The 17,392-nt window shown below is 36.7% G+C and overlaps 1 protein-coding gene across 5 annotated transcripts in view; it reads left to right on the top strand.

Moving 5' to 3' along the window:
- Nucleotides 1-4,801: 4,801 nt before the first annotated feature.
- Nucleotides 4,802-17,392, top strand: part of LOC149787571 (protein deacetylase HDAC6-like) — a 548,042-nt gene continuing 535,451 nt past the window's right edge. For all 5 annotated transcript variants that reach the window (XM_089973728.1, XM_089973727.1, XM_089973729.1 and 2 more), the window contains exons 1-2: nt 4,802-4,885; nt 14,677-14,809. In XM_089973728.1, coding sequence (XP_089829854.1) covers nt 14,774-14,809 — 36 coding nt within the window. In that variant the 5' untranslated portion in view covers nt 4,802-4,885; nt 14,677-14,773. The remainder of the gene's footprint in view (nt 4,886-14,676; nt 14,810-17,392) is intronic.

The following is a 17,392-nucleotide window of genomic DNA, read 5'->3' as shown; positions in this document are numbered from 1 at the left end:
TTTGTGTTTGATTCTGGATCGAATGGATAGCCAGTGTAGGGTCAGAGCAGCAGGGAGGTGTGCTCTGAGCGTGGTACTCTAAGTATGATCGAGCAGCTGTGTTTTGAACTTTTTGAAGTTTCTGAAGTAGATATTGAGATGAACCAGACAGAATTGAGTTACAATAGTCCAGTCTTGAAAGTACTAATGAACACACAAATGTTTTATGGCATCAACTGAGAGATATTTGCGAACTGAGCTGATGCGTCTCAGCTCAAGATATGCAGCCTTGCATATGTTCATGACATGTTGGTACAATGTGAGAGTACTGTCCAGAGTAACACCTAGGTTTCGTAATGATTGTGTGAATTTAATGTTGGCGTTGCTGATATTTATTGTCTGAGGTAAAGGATCTGAATGAGAAAGTATTTGTGTTGTGATCAGAATGGCGACAGTTTTATCATCATTCATCTGCAGCTTGTTACATGTCATCCATGATTTCACATCAGAAATGTACCTCTCTACACCTTGGATGGTAGCATCAACTTCATTTGGGTGGCTAGATTTGTATATTTGGGTGTCATCAGCGTACAGTTGGTGAGTTGTTGTTGTTCTTGTTGTTCTAGGGTTTAACGCCATTTTTCAGCACAAGATAGTCTATACATGGCGGCCAGTATTAATGGTGGAGGAAGAACCCTGGAAAACCCAGGTAAGAACCACCGACTTACGAGAAGCTACTGGCAGGCTTTCCCACGTACCCACGCTAGCGGAGCTTTGGACTCGAACACACGCAGACAGAGGTGAGATGGTAGTGATCCGGAACGGTGAGCGCTTTAGACCACTCGGCCACTAGGGGCCCCACAATTGGTGAGACACTGGATGATGATCTATGACACTTGAGAGCGACTGAGTGTACAGAATGAAGAGAACAGGTCCAACAACACACCCCTGTGGAACACTACGACATAGATCAGTGATTCTCAAACTGTGTGCCGCGAGAGATTTGCATGTGTGCCGTGTGAGTTTTTAAAAAATATTTAAAATTGCTAGCGTTTTAAAACCTTTAACATATCGAAAAATTAAATGGTAAATCATTGTCGCAAAAGTTAAAAAGTAACATATATAAGGTTGAACCAAGTTATTCAAGTTGTAAACTTCATCAAATCTCGACCGCTTCAATCTGGACTTTTCTCTCAACTCTGTGAAGCGATGGATTCAGACTACAAATACCTGCTGTACCATGCCGACGTTCGTTGGCTTTCAATGGGGAAAAGTGTTAAAGCGTCTCGTCCATCGCAAGATTGAAGTGATTTCCTTCTTGGAGGTTGAGAAAACAAACTTTGGATTCTCTCTTCATGACGAAATCTGGTGGCTGAAGGTTCAGTTTCTCTCCGATTTATTCGACAAATTAAATTCGCTGAATTTAAGTCTTCAAGGACCATCTGAAAACATCATCACTGCAACATCAAAACTGAAGTCATTTGATGAAAAGTTGTCTCTGTGGCAAAATATGGGCTCGAAGGGAGACCTCGACTGCCTTCCTATAGTCAACGAATCTCATTCAAACAAGAAAATCATCACATGCAAGCGAGGAATATGGATGGGTGATCAATCCATTCGGAAACAACGAAACTAAAAATCTTACAACCGAAGAAGAAGAACAACTCACTGATTTAAAAAAAAACGATAAATTGTTCAGTCAATATTTCTCGAAAAGAGCCTGGATGAGTTTTGGATCTCAATCAAGAAGTCATATCCTGCAATCAGTTCAAAAGCAATCAAAATAATCCTGCCACTTGTGTCTTCGTGGTTTTGTGAGTTTGGATTTTCAGCATTGACTGAAATCAAATCGAAAGAGAGAGAGAGAGAGAGACTTCTTAAAATCGACGATGAAATGCGCGTTTGTTTGTCGACTTTGGAGCCTCGCTTCAATCTGATTTGCTCTCGAAAGCAGGCACATCCTTCACATTAAATTTAAAATTAAATATATATGTAAAAACAAATAAGTTCTTCACCACAAAAACTGTTAAATCTTTTCAGGTGTGCCGTGAAATTTTTTAGATCTTTTTGGTGCGCCGCAAGACAAAAAAGTTTGAGAAACACTGACATAGATCAACTGGCTTGGAGTGTATTCCATTTACAGATAGAATTTGTGTCCTGTTGACCAAGTAAGACTTGAACCACAGTAAGGCTGTATCATGAATGCCAAATACATGCTGGAGACGGTGAAGTAATATATAATGGTCTGTTGTGTCAAATGCTGCAGACAAATCGAGGAGGGTGACGACTGAAATCTTTCCGCTATCCAACGCAGAGAGAATGTCATTGACTACATTTAGAAGAGTAGTTTCAGTACTGTGGCAAGGGCGATATGCAGATTGTACATTGCTAAAAAGACTGTTTGAATTTAGATGAGATACAAGCTGGGATAGAACAACCTTTCTTAAGATTTTTTATATGAATGGGAGATTAGAAACTGGGCGGTAGTTCTTTAAATCGTTATGGTCTAGTGTTGGTTTCTTCAGCAGAGGCTTTACAATGGCCGTTTTGAAGAATGATGGGAATTCCCCGGATGAGAGAGAGGTAGTAATAACATCAGTCTGTGAAGGCAATACTGGATCTAAGCACTCAAGCTTATCATTACGTTTGTGTGGATAGTTGATAATATGAGAAGAGCAAAGTAGGGGATGTTTTCCTTCACGTCCGTGCTTTAGATATAAAAACTCAAAGCGTTCGCCATTTGCGCCATTCTACGGAATAAGCAGGGAAGAAGATGACAGCAGTATCAGTATTGTTTAACCAGTGAAAGGACATTTGGTATTGGATGATGGATGGAGTCTATGTACTGGAAAGGCTTGAACGTGAATGGAGGTATCCAGTTAACAAGGATTTTGTCAGACGGCAAGTAACTAGCCTGGAATTAGCTATGATCTTGTGAAAGATGTGATAGAGTAAGAAGTGAAGAGACTAAGAGACTTTATTCATCCTGAGTATGTGAAAGTGGGTCACTTGAAGGAAGTCATAGATATTGTGATAAAAGTGTGGTGTTTGTTTTAGAAGATATGCTGGAATGGACATAGTGGTCTTTTATAAAATGGGGGTTGGATCAGCTGAAGAAAGCCTAAGAACTCATGAAAAGTGTGCTGAACCAAGAAGTGAAAAAGATTAAAGAAAGGTGGTCAAATGAGAGAAAAGAAAGAGAAAACAACAAGAAAAAGGAAGAGTTTGAGATGCTCAACAACAACTGGGTCAAAGTCCAGGAGAAGTTCAAAGCATTGGGCCATCCTGACTGGATGCCAGAAAATGAAGAAAAGAAAAAGAAGAAAGGAATATTAGGAAAAATTAGAAGATGGTGGAACAACTGGAGAAAGTAGAAGAAGAAGCAGAAGAAGACCCTCATTTGCCTCGAAAAGAAATTGACCTTTTTGCCTAACCCCTTCAAAAAGATAATAATTAGAAAACCCAATAGTCCCCATGTTCCATCTCCCTTGACACGATAGTGGCACAGGATGTACTTCAAAGTCTTGACGCTATACAGGCCCAAGGAGGGGGGTCTGTAATGCTAATTCCCATTGACGCTATACTGACCCAGGGGGTTCTGTAATGCTAATTCCCATTGACGCCATGATCCCCCACTACACTACTGGCCTTGTTTTTATTGCAGTACGTCTTCTACAGGCCTTGTTTGTATTGCCACACGTCTTCTAAAGACCTGGTTTGTATTCCGGTTCGTCTTCTACAGGCCTTGTTTGTACTACTGTACGTTTCTTACAGGCCTTGATTGTATTACTATACGTTTTCTACAGGACATGTTTGATACTTTTTTCCTCCTATGTCAGCCCTAAAAGAAGAAAATATACAACCAAAGCCATTCAATTCTTGCATTGATACACCATTCATATCAGATTTAAACATTCAAACTCCGTTCTTGATATATAATATTATTCTATATCTGTTATCATTTAGACAATCTCTTCTGTAATAAACTGTTTAGTTTATTTAATATTACTGTACAATTTGTTGGGTTAACGCCTGTGTACAGATATCCTGCGTCGGTCATTTATAACTTAATGTTTTCACGCCATAATGGTTCACTGGTTGTTTAAATATATATATATATATATATATATATATATATATATATATATATATATATATATATATAAACTTAGTTTCTTAAACTGTAAAGACACCATACGTTGCGAGGGCTTATTTTATTTTCTTACTCTTTAAAATAACTAATACATTATCTGTCATCTATTATTGTTTTTCTTGCAAATGAACTATCTTTTTCAAGTTTACAATATTTATATTCATCAGTATATATTTTTACATTAGTTCTCTTTCTTAGATTTTCTGCTTTCCAAATATAGCATCATTTGTTAAATTCTTTTTTAATATAATTTATCAGTTACTTTTTGTCTTTACGATGTATGAAGCTCTGTGTATAATTTTAACCAGGGCTCTTGTTCGAATAAGTTATACGAGTCTCGTTTAGTTTCTTCGTAACTGAAGATGTATTTTCAGATTGCGATAGTGAATTTCTATGTTTTGTTATAACTACATTATAATGTAGTTACTGAAGGTTTTGTACTCTTTTTATCAAATTAATTTCTGGGTTGGGGTGGGGTTGACTGGGGTTAGAATTGATACTCTATCCCAATGTTTGCATTCTTTGCTCTGAGACACGGAACTAGTCTGGTTCCCTGCTTAGTATGCTACCTGCGTTGCACCCCACAACGCAGGGCGCATACTAAGCAGGTAACCAGACTAACACGGAACAAGCGTTGTGTTTGGAAAACTCTTCAGTTATGAAAGTACGAAAATTTCTCATCACGGGAGGTAATTCAGATTCATATTGGCGTTGGGCTTAAATTACGCTAGACGTTAAAATTGACTTATTCTGGTACGCATCAGTTCCTTGCAAATATATGTGTACATATTGATAGCGTGAATTGATATTCACAAAGAAATGCAAACAGTGGCATTCGGAGAACCTATCCTTCCGTAAAATATTTTCTAGGATTACACAGTTACGAAGATTGAATTTAAGAAATTCAGTTGTGGATCTGTGATCCTTGAAAATATTGCTCGGAACTGTAGATTGTAAGCTTGAGACGGTATGTAAGCAGTACAGAACGGTTATGTCCAGCTTTTGGTGGTTCATAGGTAGCCCTTCACTGCTTCAGTGAGGGATCAATTCTGATAGTTAATAATGTAGTACCTTGCATCACTATTGAGTAGACGTCTAAGAGACCGTAGTCCTACGTGTAAGACATAGCACGTGTTGATTTTGTTTAGGTGCTTAGGTGACGCCCACAACATAAATATCACCGCCAGGTCTTACATATAGGACTAAAGAGACCGATAATTAAATTTTCGTTGGAATGTGATAGGTCTTGGATATTTGTTTAATAAAAATTTAGTTTCTCAAATAACTTTTGAGAAATTCATGTTTGATTTATAGAAGATATGAACCATGCAACTCCATTATATCTGTGGAGTAAAAACATTCTTGAGGTAAAAGAAAAAGAAAAAAAAGACTGGAAAGAAACGACAGGTACAGCCTGCACCAACCAGCTCTGTGCATCTTTGAAGTACCGCCATGTTGGCCTGTTATGCGCGTTGGGTAATTCTGCGCAACAATACGTCATTTCTGTAAACATTTTATCACGTGCTGTTTTGGGTCAAAAATCCATTTTGTATCCAGAAAGAAGAATCATACATTAATTAAGAAAAGTGATATTCATGAAGTGTACAAAAATATCCAAAATTTAGACTCGAAATGCACATAAAAATGTGATTTCTAAATGGCAATGTGAAGACCCACTCCATGATCTTCTTGAACCGGTAACCCAGAAAATTCGATTTACTATGCGTACCTTAAAACAAAGCTATTTTAATCCAAGTTTCCAATTTTGCAAATTGTCCCACATGTATGAAATTGTCTGCTTCCCAACTCATCTACTTGACGTTACACAATAAATTCTCAACAAATTACCCGGTGTATAGTCTGTTTCTAAATTCTGTAGTAATTTTTCCCCATCAACAAGACTTTGTAAACACATTACATCCTATTCATTGTTATTTCTCTTCCATGCAATTTTTCATAAAATGTTGAACTTTACTAACTTTTTTACAACATCGGTTTAGTTTGCTTAATATCTCTTGCCATTTATTGGCATTTTTACGTTGAATTTTGTAAAACTAGCTATAAACATGACCTAATTAATCGACTGAACTGCTGACAGAAATAGTCCAAAGTAATATATTTCATTTCTGTAGCAAGATGGATAAACATTACATCTTTCAAAGCATTGCGCAGAATAGGCCGACATATCGTGAGTCAGGAAAAATGAGGGGGTGGTATGTGTCCAAAATTAATATTATTTTGAACAGAATATTCTGGTGACAATGGCATCTTTTCAAATGGTAAGCATTGCTGTATTTTATTTTTGTCAATCGCTCAAATTCGGTATGCATTTTGCTTCAGTATTGGAAATGATAACCTTAGGTGCGCAGAAATGCCCAACAGTAGTGTAATTGTAGTCATGAAAAACTTCTTGTGCACTTGATTTAATTCTGTAGATCGATGGCATATAGTCACACTAGCATTAATTTGACAACAGAAATACTGAGGCAAGTTACTTGTCAGTGTCAGAATGAGTTGCCTTGTAAATAGAAATACTGAGGCAAGTTGCTTGTCAGTGTCAGAATGAGTTGCCTTGTAAACAGAAATACTGAGGCAAGTTACTTGTTAGTATCAGAATGAGTTGCCTTGTAAACAGAAATACTGAGGCAAGTTGCTTGTCAGTGTCAGAATGAGTTGCCTGTAAACAGAAATACTGAGGCAAGTTACTTGTCAGTGTCAGAATGAGTTGCCTGTAAACAGAAATACTGAGGCAAGTTACTTGTCAGTGTCAGAATGAGTTGCCTGTAAACAGAAATACTGAGGCAAGTTGCTTGTCAGTGTCAGAATGAGTTGCCTTGTAAACAGAAATACTGAGGCAAGTTGCTTGTCAGTGTCAGAATGAGTTGCCTTGTAAACAGAAATACTGAGGCAAGTTGCTTGTCAGTGTCAGAATGAGTTGCCTGTAAACAGAAATACTGAGGCAAGTTACTTGTCAGTGTCAGAATGAGTTGCCTTGTAAACATAAATAGAGAAGATAGAAATGCAATACTTTCCATTGTTCTTTATATCAAGTAGGACAATTGAGTGCAGCATTGGTCAATGCGTGTACTGACATTTTGTGCATACTGACTGGGTGCGTCTCCATTTCATGGCAGGAGGAACCCCAAAATTTTCTACTTGCCCTGAATCAACATTGTCATCAGCTTTAGCAAAATTTGTGATTTTCCTTATTGTATCTAAAAAAAATATAAATAAGAAAATTTTACTTGCCCAGCAAAATTTTCAGCATGTCTTAGGATGTCAGCTAGAATACTTTTTTACTGATACATACACTAATACTACATGTGACATAGATATTGTGCATCGGTTAACAATAGCATTATTGGTTACTTTGGTACCTGGCTCTGTAAGGGAGAAATTTGTATGCACAATTCTTTTTTGATGGCTGGGAAAGACAAAGCTAAGTAGTATGTTACAAGGATGGGTGGTTTGGTTTGATGTTTATGGCATAGCAAAACAAGAAAGTTATTGAGTGCAAAGGTTACTGGAGTAAAGTGTTCTGCCAAAGGAGACATCCAGCAACTAGAACTGATCCAATGGTAGGAGACAGGATTCTCCAGGAATCTGAAACCTGTGTATTGATGAAAATTCTCACAGCGTGGTCCTTCGTATGCAAGTTTTTTTGTCAGCAAAATTGCATTTTTCTAGATGCATTTCTACAAAGAGAATTTGAGTCATGTAGTGTGCAATATATAGAACAGGGGTGCACAACCTTGACCCCTGTTCTATATATTGACAAAAAAAAGTTGTGCACCCCTGTTGTGTAGAACAAATCTGAAGCAGTTGTAATGGGATTAGATGAAGTCACATAGGTTAAATCTTATCCCATTTAAGACATTTGTTAAGTGTTAGTATTTCATATTGATCATTTTGATCAAAAGACTTACATCACATGTGATTTGATACCTTTGCCATTAAATTTGTATTAAAACTTTATTAGGGTAGAAAATGTAACTCATATAACAGGGACAGTTAAAACTAAATTGTATTTCTCTATCTAAAATTCATAAAATATCTGGGAGTCAGCAGTTGACAGGTTTGGTGCTGGAAATAGCTGCCACCACATCTATTAATAATAATTTGTATTTAGCTTTATCATTGCCTCTTAATTTGCCAACTTTCTTGACAAATTTGACTGTTAATGGTAATGATGTAATCTAAAACAGAAATATTGAAAACTGTATTAATTTAGTATGTTGAGTCTGTAATGTATTAGTACATGTATGTACTTTCAAATATTGATATAGTCCTATATTTATATTTTGTTGAATTATTTTCATTTGCAATATATAATATTGATTCTTTATGTACCTCTTGGCTTTTATGTATGATCTGTCATATGCCAACTTGCTTAGGGTGGCTTCTGAACTAAGCATTTGATGTCAAAGGAAACTTTGGTCCTTTAATTTTAATTGTTGATCTGATACTGTTGTTGCTATAAAGTCTCAATCAGTGTAAAATCTTTGACAATCTGATTTTGAGCAAGCAGTGTTATACATGTATTGTGTAACTTTCCTAGACAATAGACAAGAATCATGTTACTATGACTGCTAATTCTGTTTCATAAATGTTATGCAGATGCACTTTATATGTATACTGAGGTAATCTAATTATACACAATCCTTAATTGGAAATGCAGTATTTATATCAGCTTAATTAGGCACATGTGAGTGCTATCTTCTTGAAATAACACAGATGAGAATCATTAAACAGTAATCAAGTTTTATGAATGCCATTTTTGTTCCAATGATTTGCAGACAGGTTGGTCAGAAATAACATTTTGATTGTACTGCATAAAGTGCAAATGTCAATACTAAGGTCAGACAATCAGATAAATTGGTATAGAATTTCAGATAAATTGGTATAGAATTTCAGATAAATTGGTATAGAATTTCAGTTATGTATATTAACATTGCAGCTGTTTATACACAATAATATAACATGGACAAACACTTAGGTTTGAAAATGAGGCTGGTTTTGATGTCAGTCATAAATAACCATCTTGAGAGTGCTGAAAAATACTGGTGTTTCCTCACTGAATTTTTTCATTTTAATGGTCATCATGCATTTGTAAATAGAGTTAAATAATTTATGTTAAGTCTATTTGCTACCCATTTAAAGAATTTTCTTATTTTGTCACATATTACATTATTAACCAGTTCACATAGCAGTCACATAATGTTTTCATGGACGTTCTTAGCAAGCATCCTGATCAACTGTAATCAACGTCTGATTGGCTGCATCATGATTTGACAACAGAATGGCAAGTGTGCCATGTGCAAATTGAATGCCTTGTGCAGTTGTTTGGGGTTTCAGTAAAAATATAACCCAAAATTTGACTCATATATGCAATGGTGAAAGTGGATGGACACAGACAGTTTGTCTGTAAATTCATAAATTTGTCAAATATTGAATATATAAAAGTATGTAAGTTTTCTCTATTCAAACACAATATAAAATGACTCCACAATGCACATCTTACTATTTATTTACTGAAAGTTTCATGACAGGTCAAGTTGCTGAACATCACTTAACTGGTTGGACAGACGCATCACATGTAACAATGGGGTGATGCAAATTAAATGTTTTAATATTGTTTTTTCATCCAGCAAGACAATTTTTACAGGTTAAAAATCAGAATACACAAGTTTGTACTAAAAATCCACAGTTTATTTACTTCCAGTGATAAAAAGCTATTTTAATTTTGTATGTAAACAAGTAATATCCCATTTTGATTTGTCTGAAATATAATGGTTTTGAAGATGACGGAGGAAATTATTAAATATCAAACACATATTTTATGTCAAAACTGTCTTTATTTTCATAGTAGCACATGAAAATATATAATAATTAATTATTTTTGAGTAATTTGAGTCAGAAATGCTTTTCACAGTCTCTTTTGTACAGACAATAGCATCTGACAGTCGACTATACACACAGCCACTTATCAACAACCTTCATTTTTTATTTATTTATTACATTACTAAATATTACATGATGAATGAGCATTATGCAGTCTGATAACATATAATGGAGACACAATAATGCATGCATAATGTTCTGTATTATTTCATGGAGAAAAGAGCATAATTATTGGGACTCATTAATTTTAGAAATGGGATCTCGGGTGAATTTTTTGCATGAATTTCGGAGAAAGCAATGTTATATCACTCGTTCGTGATCATATGATTAGCAACAGTAGAGCATAAAATATCTTTTTTGAGCTTTTAAACTTATGTTTGAGGTGAAAGTTAAAATTGAAATGTCAGTTTTCTTTCATGCTTTCTGTTGAAACAAGGAGGAGGGTGATGGTCTGAATTCAGATCCAGTGGTAATGATAATTCGACCAATTGCAAAACTTCTCTGCCTTTTGTAGTTAAAAATGTAAATCTGATTACTTATATACTTAACAATGCAACTGAATTTGAATAATTTCAGATTCCTTATCTCTAACAAAAGCATGCACAGAATGGAAGATATTCCTATAACATCTGTCAAACTGCTTTGATCATCAAATCTTATGCGTCAAGCAACAAAGTTGACTTTGATACACATTGCCATGCCTGAGTGTTCCCATCCATAATACAATATATACTGTCAAGGGTTAAACAGAATCTCCACTTTACATTATTGGCATTGCCATAACAATAAATATGGCTGTGTCATTCTTTAAGATGTGAAATAATGATGCACAGAACAACAGGAAGATAAAAGTCAGTAGATCAAATAAAACATCAGAGTTTTGTAAATTAGTTCATGATAAGAACAGTTAGCCTAAATTTCCATTGATTAAATACTTAATAATTAGGAAAGATATGGCATTTTTATTTTCCACAGAGTTGCCCTAGATCTTTATATATTTTATATATATATATATATATATATATATATATATATATATATATATATAAAAAGAATACAAATCATATGGCGAATTACAATCCTTTCAAGTTCATTGGATCCAGCAAGGGATCACGTGTGTCAGAGATTGATTAAAATAAATGCAATAAACTGACAACAAACAGTGCGAAACTAGTGTCTAGCTAGCCTGAGTGCTTTCGACTCTAATGAGTTTTTTTTTTCAAAGGCAAATACAAAACATACAAAAGACAAACAAATAAAACAGAAAAACGGTTATGTTTGCAAAACTTTACATGGCTGTTTCTACAGGAATTCAACCTTTTAATTATATTCTGTGTCAACTAGTTTATTTCAGCTTGTTGCTGATACTGGATAATATTTGTATTGACCAAGAAATCGATGAGCCATAATGACATCTATTATTTTATGTAAATTTATGTAAGCGCAAATTATGTCCTGGATATTTCATTGTTATAGTAGTCTTAGGCTATTAAGCAAATTTAGAGAATTATTTAAAAGAAAATATGTTGGCTGCAAAAGATAATTTTATTTTTGTGCATGGTTGTCTTTTTCTGGTCTTCTTGGTTTAAACCACTTGGTTTCAATGTTTTAAGGTGGCATATCCAGTAAGATTCCTTTTCTTTCCTGGTTTGGGGACTCCAGTTGCGGTTGTGAGCAATAGCAATAAGTGTTATATCACTGAAAGTGTGGCCAGGGGAGGAGAAGTGTTCTGTGACCGGGCTTCTGTACAGCTTCTTTGTCATCCAATCAGATCTGTGAAGACTGATCCTTTTGTGTAGCTTTTCAGTTTATCCAACATTTTGAAGGCTACAGATCTTACATGTAATGAGATAAATGACATTCTCTGTTTTGCACATTTTGTTTGGACCATGTATGTTTAATATTTCTCTAGTCACTGTGCTAAAAAATGTCCTGATCTCTATCATATGTTGACATGTTTTGCACTTTTTATCACCACAGGGACCAGATTGACTAGGGTGGTCTTGATTAGTGATTGGCGTTAGCTTTGCCATGACTAGGATATCCTTGAGGTTTTTTGGATGAGACAGTCTTGCTTGTAGATCTTTCACCAACTGATGATACCCAAGGAGAGGTTGAAATAGTTATTGTTGTTTAAATGAGAGAAAAAAATAGAACAAAAAAAGTACATAGGTAAAATAACAAGCTCCCTTTTTATATTTCCAATGTTCCTGGCCCGAGGGCCTGGGAAGTGGATTCTTTCAGCCTGAAGTAGGATCACTGGTTAGCTTATGCCTTCCTACCCTTCAAAATGATCCCACAGGTACTTCACAAAGTAAGGAATTCCACTATTCAGCTCATTTGGATAACCTCTCTGTGGCCTCAATAAGCATGGTTCAGTGATCATCTGGATAACCTCTCTGTGGCCTCAGTAAGCATGGTTCAGTGATCGTTTGGATAACCTTTCTGTGGCCTCAATAAGCATGGTTCAGTGATCATTTGGATAACCTCTCTGTGGCCTCAATAAGCATGGTTCAGTGATCATCTGGATAACCTCTCTGTGGCCTCAATAAGCATGATTCAGTGATCATCTCATCTTGCTGATAGACCAACCCAGGACACTACTCCAGTGGAGGGTTGTTCTGTTACATCACAGGGGTTGTCTCATCCACAACATTCCACAGATTCTCCAACTTTTGCACTTGGTTCATTGTTCAGTCCGGGAGGCGATCTACATCCAAAGTCTAAGACACCAAGTTAAGAATCTTTTGTCATTAGTGTAAGTATGAAATGGGTTAATCCTAGCTGCCCCCCTAGAAGCATAGTAACCGATTTTTTTCTTTCCCTTTTTGAAGAGAAACAATACTAAGCACCGTGGCTGATTTTCTTGTTTCCCTTTTTGAAGAGAATCTATGCTCAGTTTCTGCCATCAAAGGGCAGCCCTGTCCAGCACAATTGAATTTTTGAAGGGCCCAAGCATTAGTGGGGATTCACACATAGCAGACCTGATCAGATATTTTGAGCTGCAAAGACCTGTGTCTCACTTGCTAATGCCAAGACGGAGTCTCTCATGTTTCTTGTGGTCTGTAACTCTCAATAATCCTTGAGTAGAGCTTCTTTTGAACCTTACCCTGAAGACTGTTTTCTTGCTGACCTTTTTGTCTGCAAGATGACGAATGAGCTTCATGCCATAGAGTAAGGCTGTGTAATGGTTAAATGGAAATTATGAGTTTCTTTTGCCAACCAGGTTTCCTAGCTTTCAGTTTTATTTGGCAACTTCTAAAGGGAGAAGGAAGCACTTTTTTCCTCTCCCATAAGGGCTCCGCTGATATTTCAGCCTCCATCATTTTGAGGTGGGTTACCATAACTGTCAAGAAAGCTTATCAGTCCCTTACCAAGAGGGACCTTTCATTCATGAAGATTAAAAGCCCATGAGGTTTGAGTCATGGCTGCTTCATGGGACTATCTGTGTCCAGAGGATGTGATTAAACCATGTTTTGTTGATCTCACACAACTTTTTCTGCTTTTTACCTTCACTTGTTGGCTCACCAAAGGAAATGCACATTGTCTTTGGGGCCAATAGTTCTACACAAACAGTGACCCATACCATACCATCCAACAGTAATTTACACTTCTACACTGCGGGTGAATATTCCTTTTGTGTTTTCTTCTTCCGGTGTGATGGATCAAAGTATATAAGATCCAGAATGGTACTGACCGATTGTCCAATGATATATTTTTGGAAGAATTAGGTTATAATTTATTAGAGGCCATTACTTGAAAGAGAAAAACATCATTCAGACTGAGAAAAGGAAAAACTATTCACTTTAAGAATCATCATTTTATTAGAACGGTTGGACAGAGAATGTTATAACTTATATCAGCTGTGAATATGAATTGATTTAAATACAAGGTATATATACATAGCATTCTTGTCTCTGCTTTATATACTCGATTATTAGTAAAGTCTTGACTGCAAACTGTAGAGAACCAAATCTGTCATTGCATAATATGCTGGCAGATCTGGGTCTGTGCAGTTTGTTAGGAGTAATTATTTGAACTAACATTCATTAACACTGATCTGCAAGCATGTTAAACAATGGCAGTAAAGGGTCTTTATTGCTTGCTGTTGGATTCGACTTATAAGCAAGTTTATATGGTATTTGTATCTAGCTAACTCGACTTATAAGCAAGTTTAGATGGTATTTGTATCTAGCTACCTGACAGGTAGGGGCCCCGAGTGGCCGAGTGGTCTAAAGCGCTTTCTGTTATGGATCACTGCCATCTCACCTGTCTGCGTGGGTTCGAGTCCAGGATTCGGCCAATGTGGGTGTGTGAGAAAGCTTGCCAGTAACTTCTCGTGGGTCGGTGGTTCTTCCCAGAGTTTTCCCGGGTTCTTCCTCCACCATTAATACTGGCCGCCATGCATAGCCTATCGTGTGCTGAAAAATGGCGTTAAACCCCACAACAACAACAACAACAACCTGACAGGTACTATCAGTCACAAATGTTCCTGCTTATTTGGGTAAGCATGTGTATGCATCTACTTAGTGGGTACTAACTGCTTATTTAATTTGAGTTTGTTTATACTGCAGCTAGTACTTGATACAAAGCCCACACTAATTTGTGATTTCTTATAATTTTCAATAGTTTTTTTTTCACAGTTGAAAGCCAGACAGCTGAAAAAGTCCCATCATCTGTTGTTGCATGTTGTGATATAGAACCAACTAATAACTTGTGTGGTATCAGATAACAGTAAAGATGGAGAAGAACGGTGATGAGACTGAGCAGGGAAAGGTAAGAATCACTTCTGTTAAATAAATTATATCAATTTCACTGCGATTTTTAACAACAAGATTTTGTGATGTAATATGTCTTGCAGTACTGCAATAATTGGACTAAACAAGGTCACATTTACTTATGTTTGACCTGTCAAAGTCAGTGACATTACTTTTAATGGTCAGCATCAAAGCCAGTTGCCAAACAAGGGTGGTGTTTGTTGGTCTATATTTCATAACAAACAATCCATTAAAATGTATTACTTGCAGAGATTGATTGCCTGATTCATTAGCATGACCTTATTTAGTCTCTTGGTGTCAGCATGACCTCACTGATTTAATCTGTTTGGCATCAGTATGACCTCATTTATTTAGTCATTGGTGTCAGCATGACCTCACTCATGTAGTCTCTTTATGGCATCAGCATGAACTCAGTCATATAGTCTGGTGTCAGCATGACCTCACTCATGTGGTCTCTTTATGGCATCAGCATGAACTCAATCATATAGTCTGGTGTCAGCATGACCTCACTCATGTGGTCTCTTTATGGCATCAGCATGAACTCAGTCATATAGTCTGGTGTCAGCATGACCTCACTCATGTGGTCTCTTTATGGCATCAGCATGAACTCAGTCATATAGTCTGGTGTCAGCATGACCTCATGTGGTCTCTGCGGCATCAGTATGACCTCATTCATTTAGTCTCTGTTTGGCATCAGCATGAACTCAATCATTTAGGTTTAGAATCTTAATGATGTTGTACTACCAGTGAAAATCTTGGACTTTTGAGTGCATGTGGTTTAAATAAAATAAAAATGTCCCAATATTTGAAGGATATTATATTTTTTTGCTTCTCCTTTTTATTTTATAAATTTTGTAAAGAATTTTTACATTATTACCTTTCATCATTGATCTTGTACTACTTCATATTTATATTTGTTTGGAAGGGTTGATCTTCCTAAGGTTTTTGTAATTCTTTATATTTGTATTTTAGAACTTAATTTAGAACTAAATGTGTATAAGGTCTGCTCTGTTTTGTCTTGCAAATTTAGACCATGGGCGAGACCAGTCTGACAGCCACTCTACATGTGTAGTTTTCTCTAGTTTTTATTCCTAAAATACATGTCAGACTTGCATATTATGGACAGAAGTCAATCATAGCTTGAGGGATGAAAACATTTGCTGGCACGTAAGGGTTTGCACCATATCATATCTGGGTAGCAAGATGGAGAGCAGCAACAAGCATCAATTACATATCAGAATTATGGCCCAGATACATGGATCAATATCCTTTACTCCTTCCCAACCTCAGAAAAGTAGACACTGTCATGCCAGCTAAGATGGTTATGTTACTTCATGACTGGACTGGCAATATAACTCTGGTTGCAATGGACCATGACCACAATTGATCATACAGTATCAGACACCTGAAAATGAACTTGCCTATTTCCATGACTCTCATAGTGTTGCGCCAAGCTTTTCTTGAGTATGATGCCCAGTTCAGTGCTATAATATCCAAGAATCCACTTCATGAAACCAGTTATACATATATGTCTCACTGGCATAGTGCTGCTAGGCACTTCCCGCAGATGATGCCCAGTCTATACAGGCACTCCCATGGACTAGTCAACCGCATAGTGCTGCTTGGCACTTCCTGTGGAAGGTGTACAGTTTATATAGACACCCTTATGGATTAATCTAATCTGCATAGTACCTCAAAACACTTCTGGCATATGGTGCCCATCATGACCTCAGTTTTCAAGAGCTGTCTCTTCACTTGCCCTCAGGCATCTGCCACCCTAGAGACACTATCTAGTGACACATTAGAAGTAATGGACTGCAAGTGTATTGGTCCACCATCATTGACGTTTTTCTCCAGCTTCTTTGTAGGTAGCACAGGAGATGCTGACATCACTACCTTAATCTATAATGACAAAATGGGGATTCAGCTTCCCTCGTTCTTATTAGATCTTACTTGGATGAGTGAAACTCCACCTGCAGGCTTGGACAAATGTTTTTCGACCAATCCCATCAGTGTTTTGTCCTCGTGTTTTCTACATCACCTGCTGGGTCTACAGTTCTGACATCATTTGAAAATTATCTACAGAAGATTCGGCTTTCCATTGCTTCCATGATCTGAACAGTTACTGATATTTTGGGACTGAGTACATTGTCAGTTACAAGTTCTAAGCATGTACGGATTTATTGTATTACATATGCCTTCTGTTTTTCCATTTGAATACCCATGAGTTGATTCGCAATGTTGTGACTGTGAGATCAACCTTATATCCAATATATATGATGATCCTCAATATGCAGACCACAGCTTACGTCTCTCTACCCCAAAGCTCACTGGAATAAGTGGGAGCATATTCATGGGAGGGTCCACTTCATAACATAGAGATACAACATACTGTAGCCAAAACAGGTGGATAAATATACTGGGCTCTCTCCCTTCATCTTACAGACCAATCATGGCCCAATATACACTTGCAGACTTCATCATGTATTCGCTTCCTTAATGATCAGGTTGACAGAATTCAAAACAATCTGCCAGACCTCCAAGTCTCAACTGTAGCAGAGGGATTTACATGGCAACCAGC

Source organism: Sinohyriopsis cumingii, chromosome 11 (genome assembly GCF_028554795.1).
Source record: "Sinohyriopsis cumingii isolate HCF-2022 chromosome 11, ASM2855479v2, whole genome shotgun sequence".
Classification (NCBI taxonomy): domain Eukaryota; kingdom Metazoa; phylum Mollusca; class Bivalvia; order Unionida; family Unionidae; genus Sinohyriopsis; species Sinohyriopsis cumingii.
The sequence above is the reverse complement of the archived record's forward strand: the minus strand, read 5'-3'. Positions and strand labels throughout refer to the sequence as shown.